Source organism: Habropoda laboriosa, unplaced genomic scaffold (assembly GCF_001263275.1).
Source record: "Habropoda laboriosa isolate 0110345459 unplaced genomic scaffold, ASM126327v1 scaffold166, whole genome shotgun sequence".
In the NCBI taxonomy this organism is placed as follows: Eukaryota; Metazoa; Arthropoda; class Insecta; order Hymenoptera; family Apidae; genus Habropoda; species Habropoda laboriosa.
This window is the reverse complement of record NW_017100283.1, coordinates 6,778-29,164: the sequence shown is the minus strand read 5'-3', so window position 1 is coordinate 29,164 and position 22,387 is coordinate 6,778. Positions and strand designations below refer to the sequence as shown.

At 47.1% G+C, this 22,387-nt stretch overlaps 1 protein-coding gene across 1 annotated transcript; it reads right to left on the bottom strand.

The window, feature by feature from the left end:
• Nucleotides 1-17,430: 17,430 nt before the first annotated feature.
• On the bottom strand, nt 17,431-21,913 carry LOC108573662 (nuclear envelope integral membrane protein 1-like). Its single transcript, XM_017936139.1, is given in 6 exon segments — nt 17,431-17,646; nt 17,753-17,892; nt 17,972-18,191; nt 18,275-18,384; nt 20,668-20,887; nt 21,530-21,913. Coding segments are annotated over 6 exon segments (1,290 nt in total).
• Between the last annotated feature and the right edge of the window lie 474 nt (nt 21,914-22,387).

Genomic DNA, 22,387 nt, shown 5'->3' with positions numbered 1-22,387 from the left:
ATGGTATGGGCGCCCCCATGGGTCCCGTTCCAGAGAGCCGAAGAGCTCCCTCCACGCCTCGGTCTTGGCCCTCCTGATGGCGCGCTGAAGGGACTCCACCCTCCCCCGGTAGAGTCCCCACAGCGTCGCCTCTCTCGCCTCGTCGCGGATCCTCCTTCTGCGGGTTCTGGTGTACTGGCGTCGGGCCCTAACGCAGTCCTGGTGTATTTCTGCCTCCCCCTCCACATCCGCAACGGGCCCGACCGGAACTTCCGGCCAGGCCGCGACGAGAGAGGCCGCCACCAGGGCGTCCTCGTCCAGGCACTTGCGCGGCCATCTTCGCGGTGGTGTGGCCACCGGCCACCGCGCGGCAGGGCGGTGGAGACGTCGAACAGAATGTATCGGTGGTCCGACAAGGTCTCCACCTCCTCTTCCACCCTCCACCCAGACACGTGCGCACAGCGGGGGGGGGGGGGCAAGTCAAGTCGACAATGGACCGCCCCCAGAACCGCACGCAGGTGTGGGCCGAACCCCGATTGACAAGCTGGAGGTCCAGCCCTGCTGCCCAGTCTGCCACCGCAAGGCCCCTCGCGTTGGCCCTGGGGAACGCCCACATCTCGTGGTGGGCGTTGGTCCCCCAGAACCAGTACCGGACGGGGTGCAATGCGGGAGCCTTTGCACAAACCACTCCAACAACAGTTCATCCAGTTCTTCATACGTTGGTTGCATTATTCTTTGCCGCTTCAGTTCACGTTTACCTTTGTCCGCAAAGGTATTAATTTTCGTCACATCTTTCTTAATACGATAAATAGTTATTTCACTAACACCGTATTTCTCCGCAATTGTCTCACAGATTACCGATGCTCCTTGTAAGTCTTTCAAAACGTTCGCACGTTGTTCAATACTCAATGTCATGTTTTTTCTTCCCGGCGCCATAATTTACTTTAATTAAACACTATATGGTGGATTTTATTTTAAATATATAAAAGATGGTTCGGTTTATGTGACGGTTCAACTGTCCGTTTCAGCCCCCCTGCAACTGGACACGCCTTGGCGTGGCGCAGGGGCCAAAGAGTACCCGAGTCCCTAGCGCCCCGCAGCGTGGTGCTGTGGGGCCCCATACCGTAAACCCTTGGCGCTGCAACGATCCACTGTAGTGAAGTGGTACGTGGCGCCAAGGGAACGGGGGGCTTGCCTTAGACGGCCGGCTTGCGAGGATGATAACCTCTATAAGAAATCCTTAACCTCAAGTTATGGTGCGCGGCGATGGGGTACGCCTTGACGGATGCGTCGGGCGTGGCGGGTGAGTTCACTCGTCCTTAGCGGCCAAAATTGGGATACCTGGCGCCCTCACAATTAATTCAGCCTTACTCGGGCATTGGGGGCTCTGCCCGAGCCGACGTTTTAGACCCGCCGTTCTCGTGGGAATCAAATGGATACCAAAATTAAAAATAAAAATAAAAATGTAGAGTCGGGTGGTAGGAGCTTGGAGAAAGCCGCGTCGGGGGAACGCGCAAGATGCGATGTTGAAAAGAAAGGGGCGCCAGTGGGATCCGAGGGGATGGAGATCTCACCCTCCTCAGGCGTCGAAAAAGAGTGTGTGCGTGTGAGGACCGAGAGTGTTGAGCGTGGTAGTATGACTGATAGAGTGAGTGTGAGTTTGGATAGGATGAGTGCGAGGTCGGTGTGTAGTGTGGGAAGTGTGAAAAGTGCATTGAGTGGTTTGAGTGATGAATGTGAAAAGCGTGGTAAAAAACGCCGTGTGAATGATGATGGTATGAATGATGAATGTGAGCATGAAGAGTTAACGCGAGTGAAGTGTGTGAGTGATAAGTTGAGACGGTTGTTTTGGCGGAGAGCAACCGCATCTCAAAGGCTGCGTGTGAGGGCATACTCGGACGTAAGTCCGAGTATGAGGAATGCGTGATGAGGGTTATAATGAAGAATGAAAGATTGGAAGGCAGATTGCAAGAGAGGCAACTGCAGGAGCGTAAGACTGTGAAAAGAGTGAAAGTGTCTGAATGCTACGCTGATGTGGCGAAGATGTGAGAACCGAGAGTGTTGAGCGTGGTAGTGTGACTAATAGAGTGAGTGTGAGTTTGGTTAGGATGAGTGCGAAGTCGGTGTGTAGTGTGGGGAGTGTAAAAAGTGCATTGAGTGGTTTGAGTGATGAATGTGATAAGCGTGGTAAAAAACGCCATGTGAATGATGATGTTATGATTAATAATTGTGAGCATGAAGAGTTGGCGCGAGTGAAGTGTGTGAGTGATAAGTTGAGACGGTTGTTTTGGCGGAGAGCAACCGCATCTCAAAGGCTGCGTGTGAGGGCATACTCGGACGTAAGTCCGAGTATGAGGAATGCGTGATGAGGGTTATAATGAAGAATGAAAGATTGGAAGGCAGATTGCAAGAGAGGCAACTGCAGGAGCGTAAGACTGTGAAAAGAGTGAAAGTGTCTGAATGCTACGCTGATGTGGCGAAGCGAAATATGGGTGTGCGAGATAATCGTGTTGTGCGTGATTGTGCCCATTTAAATGCGCAAGGAGCAAGAGCGGCACGAGGTGAAATCGCACAAACTTCACACAAAATGATATACCAGACTATGGTAGAAAATATCCACACAAAATCAAACCAGCAACCAATAAACCGAACACCGAAACTACGGCTAGGACAACTAAACGCAAGAGGAGCGAAAACGGTGATGGACGAAATCAGACAAATCGCGCATGAACGGAAAATAGATATATTACTCCTGCAAGAACCCCATTGCCTCCGAAACAAACCAACGGGCATAGGATTGAATGCAAAATCCATAACAGACACAAAAACTTTCTCAAATATCAAAACAGTGCACAAGATAAAATCTGCCATAGTTATCCTAAACAAACAAGTCACAGCACTGAAATTGGAACAGCTCTGCAACACACACTTCACGTGTGCGGAAATCAACTATAAAAATGGAAAGTTCTATGCAATCTCCGCCTATTTCCAACACTGTGACAGGATAGACAAGTATCTGGAACACCTCAATAAAATCCTCCGGACACTAAAAGGAAATCGGATCCTAATCTCCGTCGACGCAAATTCAAAATCCGATTTATGGTACAGCAGAATCACAGACGACAGAGGAGAAGCGCTGGAAGAGGCTATTCTACAACACCGTCTACAAATAATGAATACACCGTCGGAAACGCACACATTTGATAATACACGCGGTATATCAAATATTGACGTAACACTAGCCAGCAACTCCCTTGCAAGCCACATAGCAAACTGGAACGTCCTGGCAAACAAAACAGAAAGCGACCACAATCTGATAGAATTCGAGATAGAAACCTCTAAACGCAGCATCCAAAGCCACCAAACGTGTAGATATAATTTAAAGCGGGCAGACTGGGAAAAATTTACTGGAATTATAAATACCGCAAAGCAGACAGAACAAATAGACGCTCAAAGCCAACTAAACGCACAAGAGTACTCTAGGAAACTGGAAGAAATAATAATAAACGCGTGCAACGAAGCGATACCCAAAAAGAATCACTTCAGCAAATCAGCCCCATGGTGGAATCAAACACTGGCAAGCCTGAGAAAGGAAGTGAGACAGAAAAGAAGAGCGTATAAGAATAGCCAAAACCAGACAACCCGCCAACATCTGAAGACAGTATACCGACAAATCCACAACAAATACACAAATGAAATCAGAACTGCAAAAGAAACAAGCTGGAAAAAATTCGTCACAAAAGAAGGAAATACAAATCCGTGGGGAATAGTTTACAAAATGGAGAATGACAAAATGAAGATAGAACAAGTAGCAGAAGCAATAAATATAAACGAAACACAAACATTGACATGGCAGGAAACCATGGAAGGACTACTTGACACTCTCATGCCAGACGACGAAACTCAAACTGAATCACAACAGCAGAAAAGCACCCGAGAAAATACAAAAATACCACCGAATACTGAAAACGCAGAGCCCTTCACTACAGATGAAGTGGCAAACATAATTAAGGAGGCCTGGCCAACACTGGGAATACAAATAACTGAAATGTACAATAGATGCCTCTCGCAAGGAACATTTCCACTACAGTGGAAATGTGCACAGATAAAAATATTGCTAAAACACAAGCAGAAGGACAGAACAGACCCACGGTCGTACAGGCCAATATCACTACTGCCAATATTATCCAAAATATTTGAAAAATTATTAAACTTACGGCTACAGAACACGTTCCACAGAAGCGAACACACAGCCGCAAGACAATATGGCTTTAAACCTGGAGGATCTACACAAGATGCAATAGTAAAACTAAGAGAACTGACAGCAGCAACGCAGGAAAAGTACGCTATTGGCCTCCTATTCGACGTAACCGGAGCCTTTGATAATGCATGGTGGCCAGGCATCTTGCAAAACCTAAAGCAAAGGAATTGTCCGAAGAACATATACGAGACACTTCAGGACTATTTCAGTAACAGAACAGTCGAAATAGCAACAAAAAATACCGCGGCCCGCAAGAAAGTCAGTAAAGGCTGCCCACAGGGATCGGTCCTAGGGCCGCAATTCTGGAACATCATCTTTGATGAGGCAATAAATAGACTTCAGGAACAGGGACATGAGACAATTGCCTACGCAGATGACATTATTATATTCACAACCGGAAACGCCAGAAAAGCAATAGAGGAAAAAGCAAACTCAGCAACAACTGTCCTGACGCAGTGGTGCGCAGAACAGAAACACACACTATCTGCCACCAAATCGGAAATGGTTCTACTAAAGGGTTTCTTGGACTTAAAACGCCCACCAATAGTTAAAATCGGCAATGTATCCATGAAAATGGCGAAAACAGCAAAGTACTTCGGCATCCATCTAGGACCGCGTATAAATATCACACCGCACATAAAACACATCTGCCGAAAGACGAAAACAACCTTCAGCGCGCTCGCGAGGGTTGCAAAAGCAAACTGGGGACTTAGCTCAATAACAATGCAAACAATATACAAAGGGGTATTCATACCGATCGTAATCTACGCTGCTGCGGGCTGGGCAGACAAAATGAACGTGCACCACAAGAGGAGCCTTGCACAGGCACAGAGGTATGCCTTACTTAGAACAACAAAGGCATACAGAACCGAATTCAAATGATGCACTCCTGGTCCTAGCAGCGGCCCCGCCAATAGACCTCATAGTAGAAGAAAGAAGGAAAATATATCACCAAACAAAAAGCCAAGACGCAAATGCAGAAAACACAGGCATACCAAGACAAAACAGGGACAGGGACAGGAACAGACAAAACATGCGGGAAAACGCCAGAAATGAAACTTTAATCGAATGGCAACAAAGATGGCAGATCTCAAGGAAGGGTAGGATCACGTACGCATACTTTAATCATATACAAGAAAGAATGAAAGCACAATGGCTAAGGACGGACCACTATACAATGCAACTTCTCTCTGGACACGGCAACCTGAAACAGAGATTATACCAACTCGGTCTAGCAGAGGATGACAAGTGCAGCTGTGGGCAGACAGACACAGTGCCACACGTAATATTCGAATGCCAAGCGTTCGAACAGGAACGGCAGGAACTAAGGAACAGACTCGCGGATAACAACACGCAGTGGCCATGTGGGCTGGAAATGCTAATAAAACAAAGCAATTATAAACATTTCAAGACCTACGCCAACAGGACTCTGCTTAAACGGGAACAGGAACAGGAACAGGACTAGATGAGAAGAGAAGAAGAAGGGAAGAAGAAAAAGAAGAAGAAGAGAAGTAGAAGAAGAAGACCAGAGCAGTAACACACCATACCTCGTAATCAACACCCACGGGCTCTGGGATGCACTAAGCTAGCAGAGCGCTGGTTTCGAGAAGTGAAGACCCTTTACCCAGGCCGACACCAGAACTCGCTATGCGAGCCCGTAAGAGACTGGGCGAAAGCCAGTGACTCCACCTCCACGTGGTCCTCGCTGGGCAACGTTTTGCCGGGGAATTTACCGGCGAGGCGGCGAAGAGAGTCACCTCCCGAAAGGGACAGTCTTCCCTCCTAGTGATCCTTAAGTGATGAAGGAGGGGTTTTTCCAGGCACCGCCGCATCAAACACCTTCATGCGTGACTCTTCGCAGTGGTCAGAAACGCTACCACACCACCGTTGCAGTAGGCATTGCCTGAAGCAACTGAGCGAGTTTAAGCTCCAAAAGCTCTAAGACACATCAATTGTCCGTTTCAGCCGAGTCTTGAGCTGACCGCTGAAGGGTGCAGACGTGTACCTGACCGACTACCTGCTAAGGAATGTTCGGGCTGCCCCGCCCCCAAGCTGGCATCGAGGACAAAGGAGCTGAGGAATATCAGTGAAAGTTCTGTGCTAATTTTCTGGCAAATATTCACGCCTGTGTGAATACAGTGTCTGCGAGTACAACCGAGTACTCGCAAAGGAGTCGGTAGTTTCGAAATTCCGAGAATCAACGCGACGCGTCGGAAATTTCCACCGCGTCGCGCTCTCTCGTTTGAAAAGTTCCTGGAAAGGTTAGGTTAGGTTATTAGGTTATTAGGTTATTAGGTTATCTCAGTTTGCTACGTGTGATCCCGCGGAGTTGGTGCTATCGCATCGGAAAAATTCCGCGTAGATCGCCCGTTTAATCCGGTGGAAATTGTGTTTGACGAGGTAAAAGCTATATCCGGACTCGCCGGGGATAGAAAAAGTTTAGAGACAGCATCGTGTGCGCGCTTCATCACCGCGTAAAACGGCATAACGCACGTCGAAATCAGTTCGGAAATCGATTTTTGGCGGCGATATAAAGTTCCGCGGGTGATCCGGCGTAACGGACTTTTTCGGCAAGTGTTAATGGCCGCCGGAGCGACGCCATGTTAGTTCACGAAAGTGAACGTGTGGCGGCGTAGCGGCAGCCCTTCGCCGAGAGCTCCTCGGAGGCAACTGGTCGAGCAGCGCGCTAATTGGCCGAGGCCCCAGGGCTCTGATTGGCCGAGTCAACGAGTCTTCCCGGACGCAGATTGGCCGACGTCCAGCAACTGCCATTGGCCCACGGGACAACGCGATCGCACGGACATTGGCTGAGAGCTACCGGTGAGTAGAATTTTAAATTCTCGAGGAATAAAGTAGAGCAGAACAGAAACACATCACTGCATGAAAACAAAGTCAGAGCTGCATGATAGTAGAGACAGGGACTAAGAATCGCAACCCGCCGACGTTGGCATCCGCCGCGGATCGGCCATATCAGTTCGCGTCGGAAACATTAACTCTGCCCACATACGAGGCAGGAAGCTGCAGAATAGCTCAATTTGAGCGCGCTTGCATTACCTACAATCCACGGAAATCTCAAGTAAATAGCATAATATTTCGATTTTTACGGGCTATTAGAATACCGAAGGCCACTGCCGGCCGAACGTCAGCCGCTCGGAGCGGCCCGCGCACTACGACTGCTAACTCCGCCGTAGACAGGAGTAGAAAGAAACGGATTGCATCCCTAGCTGCGCACTTCTGAGGCGAGTAACCTGAATAAATTTCGCGATCATCGGACGAACGGTCGAATTTTATCGGTGAAAAAAGTAATCGCGCGGAAACTCGGGATGTCGGGCAAATCGTCCGTATCCCCGAGGCCGACCACTACAACGGCAACAGCGGCTACAAAGAAGAGGACCGTGCCAACGAAAATGGCGCCAACGAAGGTGGCACAGACAAAGGCGGCTGCAACCGAGGCAGCCGCCCCAACAACCACCAGCAAAATGGAAACGGAGCCGGCAAGCTCCAAGAGAAGGGCCAGCGCCACGCCGGAGAAACCAAAGACGGCGGAGGCGAAAAAAATCAGGATCACCGATGAGGAGGAAGGAAGGGAACCACGGGAGGTTCCCGATTTAAGAGCAACGGCTGCGGAGGTAGAGGCACGAATGCTTCAATTCTGCCTCGATCCTCTGAAAAAGATTAACAAGGATCAGACCGCGACAATAATGAAGAACTTCCGCGAAATGCGCGGAATAATGGAGGAGCTGATGCTCCGCAACAGTTTCCTCGCCGGCAAACTCGACCAAGCCACTGGTGGAGCGAGGAAGACGGAGGCTGCATTTGCTGGAGCGATCACCAAGACGCTCCAGGCCACCCGGAAGCTCGAGACAGTGGCGCAGAAGGCAAACCAGCAAACAGGTCAGCCCACATACGCTGACAGAGTCCGCTTGAGCTGCCCGAAGGTAGCCCACTCTGCGGTGCAGCCACCACGGAACGTGGTGACGATCTACCCCTCCAAGGAGGAGGGGGAGATAAGGACGAGCGAAGAAGCCAGGGAGACTGTCTTCACGCTGGTGAACTCCAAGAAGAGGGGGATCCAGATAAAAGCGGTCCGGAAGATCAACGGAAACGGCATCGTCGTCGAGACGAGTACGCCGGAAGGAGTGAAGGCGTTCACAGAGAACGCCAAGCTCAAGGAGGCCGGGCTAACGGCCAAGGAAAGGGAGCAACGACTCCCAAGGATGATTATATACGACATCCCGAGGGAGATGTCTGAGAAAGAGATAAAGTCATGCATAAAGAAGCAAAACAAGCAAAGGATAAGTGAAGAGGAAGCCGAAAACATCAAATTCTGCCACAGAACAGGCAGAAAGGACAGTGAAGAAACGCACTGGGTGATCGAGGTTCAGCCTCAGACCAGAGCGAAATTGCTCGCGGCTAGGAAAATGTATATCTCCTGGAACGCGTGCAACGTGAAGGACTACGTGGCCGTAAGCAGATGCTTCAAGTGCCAAGGGTTCGGCCACGTTGCAAAGCACTGCAGGCAGGAAGGAGAATCCTGCAGCCACTGCGCGGAGAGAGGGCATAATATTAAGAAGTGCCCGAACCTGAGGAAACCTGCGCGCTGCGTAAACTGCAAGCGCGCTGGAAAGAACGGCGATCATGCAGCCTCCAGCATGAACTGCCCGGCGCACAAGTTCGCTCTGGAGAAATACGTCTCAAAAACGCGTTATGAATAAACGCAATCAAGAAAAAGGAAGAGGAATGAAGATCCTGCAGCTCAACATGCAGCGATCGAAGATAGTGCCACACGAGGTCCGGTCCCAGATGGAGGAACTCGACGCTGACATACTGCTCATGCAGGAACCGTACAGCGTCGGGGGAAAAATCCCCGGCTTCGGGCAAGGCATCGCGGTGATCTCGCGAGGAAGAGGGGACGCGCCACCGCTGGCAGCCATTGCTGTCCGCAACAGGCGCGTCTCGGTACTGGAAATTGGCAGTCTGTGCACGCCGACGTGCGTGTGCGTGCAGATTGCCATCGGACAGTCCGTTGTCAACGTGGTGAGCCAATACTTTCCGCCATCGGAAAATATGGAGCTCGGGCTGGCCCAGCTGGACAAAGTAGTAACCTACTGCAAAGGGAGAAACTTAATTATCGGCGCGGACGCGAACGCTAAGTCGCCGCTCTGGCACAGCAAGTGCACAGATAATAGAGGAGAACAGCTGATGGACCTCATCTCGCAGATGGGACTCTTTGTTCTGAACACGCCCGGACAGCCAACCACGTTCCAGACAACGAGGGGATCATCGAATATCGATGTCACACTCGTAAGCACGGAAGTACTACCGCTCCTGCATTCATGGAGGGTGCACGAGGACGGAACCTCCAGCGACCACAGGATGCTGGAGGCGGGACTCGACCTCATAAGGAAGGATATGAGGAAAAATCCCAGTGCCCTGGAACCCAGATTTGACACCAGGAAGGCAAACTGGGACAAATTCCAGGAAGTACTGTTGAAGGAAAAGAAGAAACTTCAAGAGTTGTACATATCCAACAACGACGACGTCGAGAAATACGCGAAAGAAGTGGAAGGCGCGTTGATACGCGCATGCAACGAGGCAATGCCAAACAAGAGATGGCATGCGCGCTCAGTCCCCTGGTGGACCGAAGAACTGACCGTGATGAAACGGTCAGTCTACAGGGCCAGGAGGGACTTCCAGGGGGAATCGGACCCTGCAACGAGGGAAGAAAAGCGACAACAATACCGACGACTAAGAAGATCATACACGAAAACGGTGACGTTCGAGAAGAACCAGAGCTGGCGCCAGTTCGTCACCGAGGAAGGAAATAAAGAACCTTGGGGCATGGTATACAAGTCCGCCCTCGGAAAGCTGAGGAGCGAGGAAGCCACGTCAACCCTTTGCACACCACAGGGAGAAACGGATAGCTGGAAAGCCACCGCGAAAGCTATGCTAGACGCGCTCGTCCCAGATGACGATGAAAGCGCCGACACGCATGAGCACGAGGTGGCACGCCGGGATTCAATGGTCTGTCCAGAGACCGAGGATATCCCGCAATTCCAGTTGAAAGAACTGAGCGACGCCGTAAAGCGACCAAGAAGAGGCAAAAGCCCCGGTCCGGACCGGATCGAGGTGGAAGTAATCCAGATGGCCTGGGGATGCATCCACGAGGAACTACTCAGGCTGTACAATGGATGCCTCGACCTGGGAGTATTTCCGACCCGATGGAAGATAGGGAATATTATCACCATTCCCAAAGGACCAGACAAGGACAGAAGCAGCCCGAAGTCATATCGACCAATTTGCCTACTTTCCATGGTGGGCAAGTTGCTAGAAAGACTGATGGCGAAGCGGATGGCCCCGCTCCTTCTCGACCATCCCCTAACCTCCGACAGACAGTACGGGTTTCGGCCCGGAAGGTCGACGGAGGATGCGATCGTGAAGCTCCGCGAAACGATCGCAGGAACGGCGATAACGAGGAGGAAATATACACTGGCGATAGCGTTCGACATCTCGGGCGCTTTCGACAATGTATGGTGGCCCAACGTGCTCTTGGAATTGAAGAGGAGAAACTGTCCGCGGAACCTGTTCAGACTGGTGAAGAGCTACTTCACCGAGAGAACAGTCCGCATAACAGGAAGGAATGACACCATCGGGAAAGCTGTGACAAAAGGATGCCCACAGGGATCGATACTGGGCCCAAGTTTCTGGAACCTGGTATTCGACGATCTGCTGGCAATTCTAACGTCCAGCGAAATGGAGTGCGAAGCCATCGCCTACGCAGACGACATCCTCGTCCTCGTTGCAGGAGATACGAGAGTAGATCTGCAGACTAGAGGGCAGGATGTCGTCAACGCGGTCTCAGACTGGTGCACAAGGAAAAAGTTGAAGCTCTCAAAAGAGAAGACCGAAATGCTGTTGATGAGTGGGAAACTGGACGCTCGGCGCCCACCAACCATACGAATCGACGGCAGGAGTCTCAGGATGCAGCAGGCAATCAAGTACCTGGGAATCCACATCGGCTGTGGTCTCAGCATGGATCTACACGCTCGAACCACAGCCGACAGGTGCAAGAAGATGTTCAACAGCTTCGCGAGAATAGCCAGAGCCAATTGGGGCCTGGGGCACGTGGCACTCCGGACACTATACCGAGGGCTATACGTCCCCTTCGCCACATACGTGGCCGCTGGCTGGAGCGACCTGTTGACAAAGAAGAACCTGGGAACCCTGGAGAAATCGCAAAGGACGGCACTTCTCAGCCTAACGAAGGCATACCGGACGGTATCCACGCCAACTCTCCAGGTCATATCGGGAGAAATCCCCATAGACCTCCTCATAAAGGAGAGAGCAAGGACGTACCGGATACGAAGACCAAGGGACGACGCGGAGGGGGACACACCGAACAAGACCGAGATATGGCAGAAGGCGGTGGAGTACTGGCAGAACCGATGGAACACGAAAACGTGTGGACGAACAACCTTCGAGTTCTTCGACTACGTCCACAAGCGTATGAAAAGCAGCTGGATCCACCCCGATCACTATCTATCACAAATACTCAGTGGTCACGGGTGCATCAACAGCAAACTCAAATCGCTTGGTTTGAGTGAAAAAGCTGAGTGCGACTGTGGCGCGGAGAAAACATCCAGTCACGTGCTGTTCGACTGCCCACTCCACGAGGAAGCTCGAACAGCCATGAAAGCTGGCATGACATCCGCAGCCCAAGAATGGCTAATATTACAATCCGAGTTCGTCAGGAAGGACATGTTCCAACATCTCCGCACATTTGCGAGAACGGCACTGTCCGCGAAAGAGGCCAAGGACAGGAAAAAGAGAACCGAGCAGAACAGAACAAGAACCAGAAGACCGACGGAGTTCGTTCTCGAAGAAAGGAAACAAGAAGAGGAACGACGCCAAGAAGAAGGAATACGGGCGAGGAAGAGGAGACCAAACCTCCATCAAGAATGGAAAGAAAAGCCCAGGAAATGGGCAAGGAAGAAGAAAGAAGAGGAACCAAGATGCAGCAAGCAGTGAAAGCGGACAAATTCAACCGCACCGGTGCGGCGGACGCGCGGGGGCAAACGCTACTCCGCTCCCACGCGGAGTAGCAAGGCGCGGTTTCCTCCATCGTGTGCGCGCTTCAATAAGGAGGAAGCCGTGCAAAGAACAAGGCGATCGGACAAAAATTCGAATTTTGACGGAGATATAGAGCAACACACGCGAACTCACGGCAATCGGGAGAATCCACCGCAGCGACGCGGTGGACGCGCGCGCGTCCCGAATAACTCCACTCCCACGCGAAGTAGCGAAGAGCGGCTTCCTATATCGTGTGCGCGCTTCAATGACGAGGAAGCCGTAAAAATTTCAGAACAGTCGGTCCAAAATTCGAATTTTTAGAGCGATTTAGGAAACCACGCGATAATCGGGAAATCCACCGCAGCGGTGCGGTGGACGCGCGATCGGTGCGACTATCTCCGCTCCCGCGCGGATAAAAGGAAGAGGTCGCGCATAGCTCAAGTCGGACAAAGGACCCAACTTCGTCAGGGCAGGCAAGGCTGGAGGGTGGGTGCATGTGCATGGCAGGGTGCATGTTGAGTGCATGCCAGGTCGCCCAGTAGAAAAACCCATCTCTTTCCCCCCACCCTCACGGCCCATCTCTCTCTCTCTCTCTCTCTCTCTCACCCTCTCTCTCTCAGACACACAAACCACCAAACTCCCGCACACGCAGAACACTAACTTCTCTTCTCTCCTCATCTCTTCTCTCTGATTTCCGTTTTTGTTTTTTTTTTTTTGCATGCGGCATTTATATACTGCCAAACAGAATCAGGATTAAGGTCACTTTAGAATCGAGGTGATGGGGTACAGTGCATGGATTGTCAACCTACGTCCACCAGTGCACGCGGCTTCAGAGATGGAACCGTGGTGTGGTAGGTTCAAATCGGCCAGCAAGGCCATCCTGCTGGGACCAAGCACGGATGCTCGCAGCTCCGCCCCCCGTGGCCCCTGCTGGTAACGACGCTCCGGGCTGCACGCAGCCTGGAGGGTCGGCTAAGTGAGCTGCGTCCCGAAAGGGTAGGTCCAACTTGCTCTGTGATCCAAACGCTGAGAGCAGGGTTTTTCCAAGTCGCGCGCACCCCACCGAAGCGCGCGTTCTCCTGGCAAAGGTTCCCAGAAAGTAGAGAAACCAACATCTTCTTGCGGAAGCCGGTATAGAGCAGAAGCTCGAGGTATGGCGCCGGTCGATCGTCTGATCGAGCCTCACGAACCGCAAACAATATTTGTATCTCGGGGAAGTCCGGTGTCATATACTGCTGTCTGGCATTCACGGGTAGACCCAAGATTTACCTCGATTTAGATTTGTTGGCCCAGAAATTACAAATATAGCCTCGGATGATATGAATTGCCCATTTACCGGCGGCCCCTCAGGCTCGAACGGTTCAACTGACCAAGACTCCAAGAGTGCTAATTTAAGTGACGCTTACTCCTGTAGATACCTAATCTGTGAAAGATCCTTTAAAACCAAAAGAAGCAGAGGTGTACACGAACAACGTAAAAATAAAAACTTGCATGATGAAAGGCAAGTCGAGAACATCGAAAATAAAAAGGCACCATGGAATGCGGAGGAACAGGCGCTCCTGGAACGGCAGGAGGCGCATTTAGCCATGCAAAACACCAAATTTATCAAGCAGGCGTTGCAACCGATATTCCCACATTGGACGTTTGAATCCATCAAAGACCAAAGTAGGTATAAAAGTCATAAGAACAAGGTCCTGCGAGTAATACAAGAACTACCGGCAGAAAAAGAACACCTAGAGAGAAGACACTTAGTCCTAGTCCTCCTGTAAACAATAATATAATTCATTCCATCAAAGAACTATTTGAAGAGTGGGAACCACCTTGCGGAAGTACATTTAATGGTGAGTGTCTAGGTCGGATCTGTGAGGGCACATCCTCATGGTCGGAAAGCAAAATCTCCGAAGAACTGGAGATTTATCTTCTGAAAACCTTTCCTCTGACCCAAAAGAGAGAAAGGAAAGCCTCAAAACACCAGAACCAAAAAATCACGAAGGGGCAGGCTAGGTGTGTCGAATACGCTAAGACGCAAAGAGCATGGAACAAGAACCCATGCAACTGTCTCAAATTTATCCTGAAAAATAAAATAACGTCACAAACACCCGCCAAAAGAGACATGGTTCAATTCTGGAAAACAGTGATGACTGAGGGGGTCGTTACCTCTCCAGAAAACGAGCAGAGAAGACCCGAAATGTCGAAGACCTATGAGATCCTGTGGCTCCGGACGAAATTAAGAACTCATACCCGAAACTAACAACAGGTCCGGGCCCAGATGGGCTAACAGCCAGACAACTCAGAGCTGTGCTGCTGGATATTCTAACTAGAATATTTAACTTATTTTTAATCTGTGGTAAACTGCCGAAACACCTCCTAAGGGCAAAAACTACCCTGATACCGAAAAAGGATGGTGCGCAGCTTCCGGAGGACTACAGGCCCATTACGGTCCAGTCGGTTCTGACCAGAACCTTCCACAAAATATTGGCAAGACGATTACTAAAGAGGGTCCCGCTCGACGAGGGACAAAAAAGCTTTCCTCCCTATGGACGGGTGCGCAGAAAATATTTTCGGCCTGGACATAATCCTGAAGTACCACAGACAAAATTTCAAATCGCTATATATGGCGTCCATTGACATCGCGAAAGCGTTCGACTTCGTGTCTCACAATACCATCAGAGATACACTATATATTATGAGACTACCGAAATCCATGGTTCGATATGTCATGGACACGTATGAAAGGAGCTCAACCATCTTCACGTGCGATGGCTGGGAATCGGACGGAATTAAACCGACCGGCGGAGTCAGACTGGGTGACCCCCTGTCTCCTTTAATTTTTAACATGATTATCGATAGACTCCTTAAACGATTACCACCGGAAGACGGAGTGAATATTGGAAGACCCTACTATAATGCACTCATCTTCGCAGATGATATGGTATTCGTGGCGTCAACACTAAAGTGCCTCCAAATGATTATCGGCACCGCGTCCGAATTCCTGCACAGTGTGGACTTTTTATCAACGCCACAAAGTCCTTCACGGTGGCGGTCAGAAACGTGCAGCACAAAAAGAAATCTGTGGTCGATGGAAAAACCCAATTCTACTGCCGCGGAAAGGCACTTCCCGCTCTCAAAAGAGATGACGAGTGGCGATACCTTGGCGTCCCATTCACACCAGAGGGACTAACGAGAATCGATCCAATTCAACAACTAAAACAAGCAGTAAACAGGCTCACGAGGGCACCGCTGAAGCCTCAGCAAAGATTATTTGCTCTGAGAGTAATTGTTTTGCCTGGGCTGTACCATCTGCTCACAGTTGGCAATACGACGCTGAGTAGGCTGAAGCGAGTGGATACAGCGGTGAGGGATACGATGAGGAAATGGCTTTGCCTCCCTCACGCCGTGCCTAATGCATATGTCCACGCAAATATCAGTGATGGCGGGCTGTCAATCCCGTCGATGAGGTGGTTGATGCCCCTCCATAGAAGGGTGAGGCTGCAACAACTTATAAAGGTTAACCGGTCAATCGCCCCTTATCTCACTCAGGAAGTACAAAAGACTGTAAGGAGGTTAACGGAATGACGCACTGATTATGATTCTGCTCGAAAGATCGAAGAAAGGTGGAAAAGTTTGCTCCCCTCGTCAGTGGACGAAATGGGCCTCAAAGAGTCAAGAAAAATCTCACAGCAACACCAGTGGGTGATTGAGGGAATTCGTTTCTTGACAGGACGAGACTATATTAACCCCATAAAGCTGCGAATAAACGCCTTGCTGACCAGGTCTAGGACGTCGCGTCGGTGTCGAGCGTCAAGAGCTTGCAGAGCAGGATGCAACGCTACCGAAACACTGAATCATGTATTGCAACAGTGTCATTGGACGCACAGAGCAAGAATTGAAAGACACAATGCCGTGGTGGCATTCGTGAAAAAAAACTCTAGAAAAGAAGTGTGAAAAGGTTGAGGAAGAGCCTCATTTTACATCGGACCTAGGTTTAAGGAAACCTGATCTCATTGCAATACATGAAGCGAAGGCTCTTGTGTCGCCCTGTGTGCGAATGACATCAAAAGTAGATACGGAATAACGAACGTATCCTAAATAACTGCCACACTCTCATACCGCGGAATATGGAGTGTAAATTCATCCAGCCAGCTAATGGAAAAAGGAATCCTCAAGAGAAAGGAGTTAAAGATCATCTCAACTCGAGCACTAATTGGAGAATTGAACAGCTTCTGGAGGTTCAACAGGACGACCACAGTGAGAAATAACACCGCTCAGAAAACAGGACTGGGGTGAGCGAGAAGAGATGCTCCAGAATGAACATGGTGCTGCCTGCCGCACTCTGAGTCACACTGTTCCCACTCATAGAATAATTTTGAAAAAATACCATTGGATTGCTTGAATTTTAACCTGTAAAATAAGCTTATCGAAATAATAGAGAAATTTTGGGAACATGGGATAAAAAAATAAAGTTTACCATGATGCACGTCGTTTGGCGTCGCGCAGGCATCTGTTCGCCTGTTTGTGGTGTCTGCGTGACGTAAACTTAACTTTTTTTCGAGTGCTTGAAAATATCATACCGGTCAATTATCTACTGCTCATCTGTTTACCGACTGCTCGGACGAGACCCGATCGTCATCTATTGTTCATAGAAGAGTAAGAGCGATAGCCTTATTCTATCCCTATTGGCTGACTATAAGGGAAGACCTAAGAGTAACTGCGACAGACTTATTCTATCCCTATTGCCTTACTAACAGCGAGCTGTCGCAAGTTCCCCTACATCTCCCACTTTCAGGCCCTGTGTAACGTCAGAGGCTGCACTTTAGGTTTGTCGGCAGTACTTGTTTTATAAAAGGATTATACTAAATGCTGGTATCGCTGCTGCATGGTATTATAAAGATGAACTTCACTTACCAATAACTTCGCACTTTTCGAATTGCAACAATGGGACAATTATAAAGAAGAATAATAACAATACAAGAAAAAATTGATACTTCGCGGAAGTAACTGCTGTGATACATGGCAAACAGCGCTCCTATCTAAATAAACGAGAAAAAAAAGCATTAAACGAGAATAATGGAGCAATTGTTATGAGCTTTAGTAGTAGTTAGTAGTATTAGTCTACAGACCTACAGAAACCATTGGATAACTTTTTTCGTTCTAGCATTTGTAATTGGGCCAAACCAATAACAAATTATGAAACTGATGAAAGATGTAAGTAGAATATACAATGTGATCCATTCTCTATACTCTACTGTAATTATATGTGCATGGGCCCACAATGCTTGAATAATATAAACACTCATTGTCCAACTAGTGGCGACCATCCGGTACATTATTTTACCCTTGAATTGTGTACATTGCGCACATTCACCAAAATATAATTGCTACGTCGCGTTGCACATGTCAACGAAACGACGAAAAAGTGTAGTACATAAAAATATCATTTACCCATCGCAATAATTTTGTAAGATAATATACTATAGATGTTCCACAGAAATAATAAAAAATTCGACTTTCACTTAATTTAGGAGCGTTCCAATAGATGATGGTGCCCATAATCATTGATATTAATGAGTAAACATCGATACCTATTTGTACAAGAACACAATGCACTTTTACTATTGTGCATTCACACTATCAAATATTTCATTTTTTTATTGCACTCACGTGTTTCTGTTATGCTCATTGAGTGTTTGTGTAAATTCGACGGATATGCATATATACCGATGCAAACTTCTTCAAATGGATTAATTTTGAACTTGTTACTCTTGTTTGTACCAAATAAATTAAAAAGTCAATACCTCTGATTCTCGTGCTTTTCCATTACTTCTTGAGAAGTTTTCTCATTATAAAGATCATAGTTTTCTATATTTGTACTTAAGTGTATCTACAATTTCATCGAAAGTACGTGCCAATGTAATATTTCAGAAATGCATCTATGCGTATCAATATCAAACTGTTATTTCTTACGGTTAAACTTTTCCACATATACATAAAAGTTTTGGTATTGCCATTGTGGCAAAATATTTTCAAGACTGGTTCATTATTTTGAAAGACAACTCCTGGCTTTAAAAAAAGGACTGGAACGAGATCAGATAAAGAAAATCACAGATACAATATGAAGATGTTACTTAGACATTTCTGAAATATTAGTTTTTCTTTTCTTTCTTATGGAAATCTAATGTAAATTATATACAGTCGTGTACTTATTGTAGCATTACGGCAATATTAAAAGACATGAAATGTAAATGTTTCTTTGTATAAAAAAACAAGGAATGGAATTGTAAAGTTCGCAGAACAACATATTATAAATGTACGGACCTTGTAACACTATTGCTGCATAAAAATCACTATTTCTTCCCATTGTCTCTTTATAACTTCTGAGAATATTTCAACCGGCATTTTTACAAATATTAATTATATCTCCCGCATCACTGGCGGGAGATCACCTATCTGTCGTCTCCCCGCTTTCCTGCTTGATCGTGAAGTTTGCTTCTTCGTGCGTGGCTTGTGACTGTGTGGATTCGTATTCTGTATTGGTATCGGACTGGAATTAACGTTGACGACTTGGCGCGTTTTACGGACGATTCTAACTTTACAAACAAATATGAATAGTTTACATAAGGGTATGAAGTTTACGGTGCAGGGGGCTTCGGATCCCCCAGTACCCGCCGGTAAGGGTGGCGAGCGGTCAGGCTACACCGGGGTCATCCGACTACTGTTCAGCGCAGACGGCTGGAAACCAGGCCGCTGCGCAGGTTACTGCGACTGGATTAAAAATACATGGAGGCTTCGAAATCTTTAAGAGAAGGCCGCGGATTCAGTGACTAAAATCCCTTCGGTACGATTGGAAATACAGGTCACACAAGGTTCCTTCCAAGGATTTTCTACTATCACTTATACCAGAGCCGCTTAACTTCTTGCTCACGAGCAAATTTCCCCTCCCGAGGTTCCACCACTATGCGACTGAGATGATCTCGCTTGAGTTGCGGCACGGCGGGAGGAGGTCGCGAAGAGTCCTCCCACCATAACTCCAGCGACTGCCGTTGGTTTATGTTACATATTTTGCGTGTTCGTACCGCATAGTGGGGAAACCTTGGGAGGGGAAATTTGCTCGTGAGCAAGAAGTTAAGCGGCTCGGATTTATACGCAAACACAATTTTTTCACAGATCTTTTGAAAAGAATAGAAAATCTTTGGTAAATATCGTTGTTTGTTCTTGCGGTTGTTACTCTAATTACTCCATCTATCCCAAGGTGAACCTCTATTACTCGTCCAAGGGACAATCACAAAGAAGATAGAGTTTCATCCCTATTAATGACCAGGTCGTTTAACTGCATACTGCTGGTTCCGTTTCCACTTGCTATGTAGGCTCAGTTCGTTAATATATTCCTTGTGCTGTTTCACCTCTTGGATGTGCTGCCACATCATTCGGTACGACGATGATGTCGCTTTCAGGTATAAAAGTCAATGACCCATCGATGAGGAAACGCGTGGAGGTTAAGGCTTGCAGTTCATTAGGATGCGAAGAAAAGGAAATTAAAGGACTTGAATGTAGGATTCTTTCAATTTCATTCACGTATGTATTAATATGTTCAAAAGTAAAAAGCGTGTTACCTATTGTGAGTAACAGATGGTGTTTAAATGTGTTAACAGCGGCTTCCCACAAGTCGACAAATGCGGTGATTTTCTTGGTGAGAAATGTCAACTTATCAAATGGTCATTTAAACAATGATTCACCTTACGATGATGGTGTTCGACTGTCAGCAAGTCCATTAATTCCACGATTTTGCTTTTTACTCCTACAAAATTTGTACCATTATCACTATAAATATTTTTTATCCTTCTGCGTTTTATAAAAAAAACTTTTCAAACACGCAATAAATGCTTCGGAAGTCATATCCAAAAGTACCTTTAAATGAATTATTGCTTCACTAGAGGAACAAATAATTAATCTCTAAAATAATAAATCTTCACACATTTATAGTTTCGGAAGAGTTTTTCTTTAACAAAAAATAGATCGCAATAGTCCACGCCTACATTTTCCAAGGGTCTAGTGGTTAATAAACAATTTCTAGACAAGTCACCCATTATGTAATTTGGCGGACCTGCCGGCTTTACTTTCAAGCACTGAAAGCACTTGTGAACGATCAACCCAGTTATGTTTTTCCCAGTTATGTTTTTCCCAATATTTTTGGCTAACCGCATTCAAGGTACCCTGGAATGTGCAGCTTGCACCAATATTATCTATTTGTTGTGGGTTTGAGTTGACGTATGTGTCCAAGGATGGGATACATTGGTCAATTAATCAGCAGTATTTGTCGCAGTCTGCGTATTCCAATTTTCATCACGGTAATGACTCACAGCGGCTGGTGGTGTGTTTTATGCGTATTTCTATTAGAGTGGGACAGTGGTAATTGCCGTGCAATTCGGGTATTGCTGCATATTTACACTTGAGTACAGTATTTTCACAAGTCGATTGTGCCGAAAGTGTCACGGCTACACTGAAGTGTGTTGGTTCATGATCGTTAAGGAGTATTATCTCTTGCGTACAGATGTAGTCTCCTGTTAATACAAACAACTTCTGTAATTTTCCGAAAATGCTATTTAGTTCAATTTCATCTAGTTGGAGGCTGTTTCAGATGTACTTATATGTTTATATGGTACTATTTTAGTTGATATTACTTCCATATTGGATGTAATTAGAATCTATTCGCCGTGTAGTGAATTCTTGAATAGTGTGGCTGTTCCTCCGCTTGTAAATTGGGAATTTCGATTAGTGTCGCAGTGTTTAAGTTTAATTATTTGTTATAGTTTAAAGGCGAACACTTAGAGACATACAATGTCAGGTTGGTGTTGACCGAGTAATATTTTTAAGTGAGGTAATTGGGCGAAAAAGCCACTGTGTAATTGTATATGTTGTCATTTAAGTTAGTTTCATAAATTTGTAAGAGAATTAATCTCAAAGATACAGGGTTGGTGGTAGGTACTTCTCTGTACTCATTATCTGATTCACAGTCTGTTGAATCTGGCGTGGTGTTGAGTGATGTGTTGCCTATTGCTGTCATTAGCGTGAATGGTAAATTATTTTTTAGTTTTTTTCTATTCTACGGATTCTGTTTTTTATGCTTCTTCTATTTAGGTGGGGGTAGATTTCAATTAGCATTTTGATTAAGACGGTTATATCTTGGATATAGTTTTGGGTTATTTCTCTGGAGTTATCAACTCGAAATGTGTTTTCCAGGATGCTGGCCAGTTGTGTCCTGTTCAACGGGAAATTTGATTGCATGTCATTTATAATGGTTTTCACTGGTTCAATCAAGAAGTCCATGTTTTCGGCTGGGTTCAGTAACATTTTTGTGGATTTGCTTGTTTTTTCCCTTCCTTCTGTTTCCTGTGTTTGGATCGCTGGTTTGTTGTGTGGTTTCTGATTGTAGTTCCGTGATGGTGGAGGGACGGGGGCACTTTTAGGTTTGGTGAAATTGTCCGAGCTGTTGACTTTATTTGGTTCTGGGTTGGTGATAGTTATATCTATAACTGTTCTATCGATGCAAACTGAGTATTGTCGTAGTTTACTGTCAAGGATTCCGAAATTTTTACTATTGTACATCCTGTGGGCTTACGTACAGCTGTGTCCTGAAACTCAGGACGTGACTTAAGTCAGGAACTTGATCGCTGCTCTTAGATAGGTCAGTTTCGTGTTAATTTCAATGTTGTTTTCTGTAAAGTTTTTTCAATGTATTCGTTTGGAATACATGGAGACACGTTGAAAATTTTTTTGAACGGGGAGAGTAGTGGTCTTATTAGAGCACTGATGTTCATGATGATAATTGAGGCGTATTTGAACAGGAATTGGTCAGTGGTCTGTCTAGGTATAAGCACATGCGGTCGTTGGATATTCAGGAGATAAAGCGAATCGCCTGCTTCCCAGTTAGTTTGTCAACAGCACTGGCATAGTCGATTATGGTTACGGTTACGTTTTCTACCTTTCGAATGCCAATGTGTAACAATGTATTGTGTTATTTGTTACATAGTCGAATATTAGCTGATCGGCACTAAAAAGCCAAATGATCAGGCCTAAAAT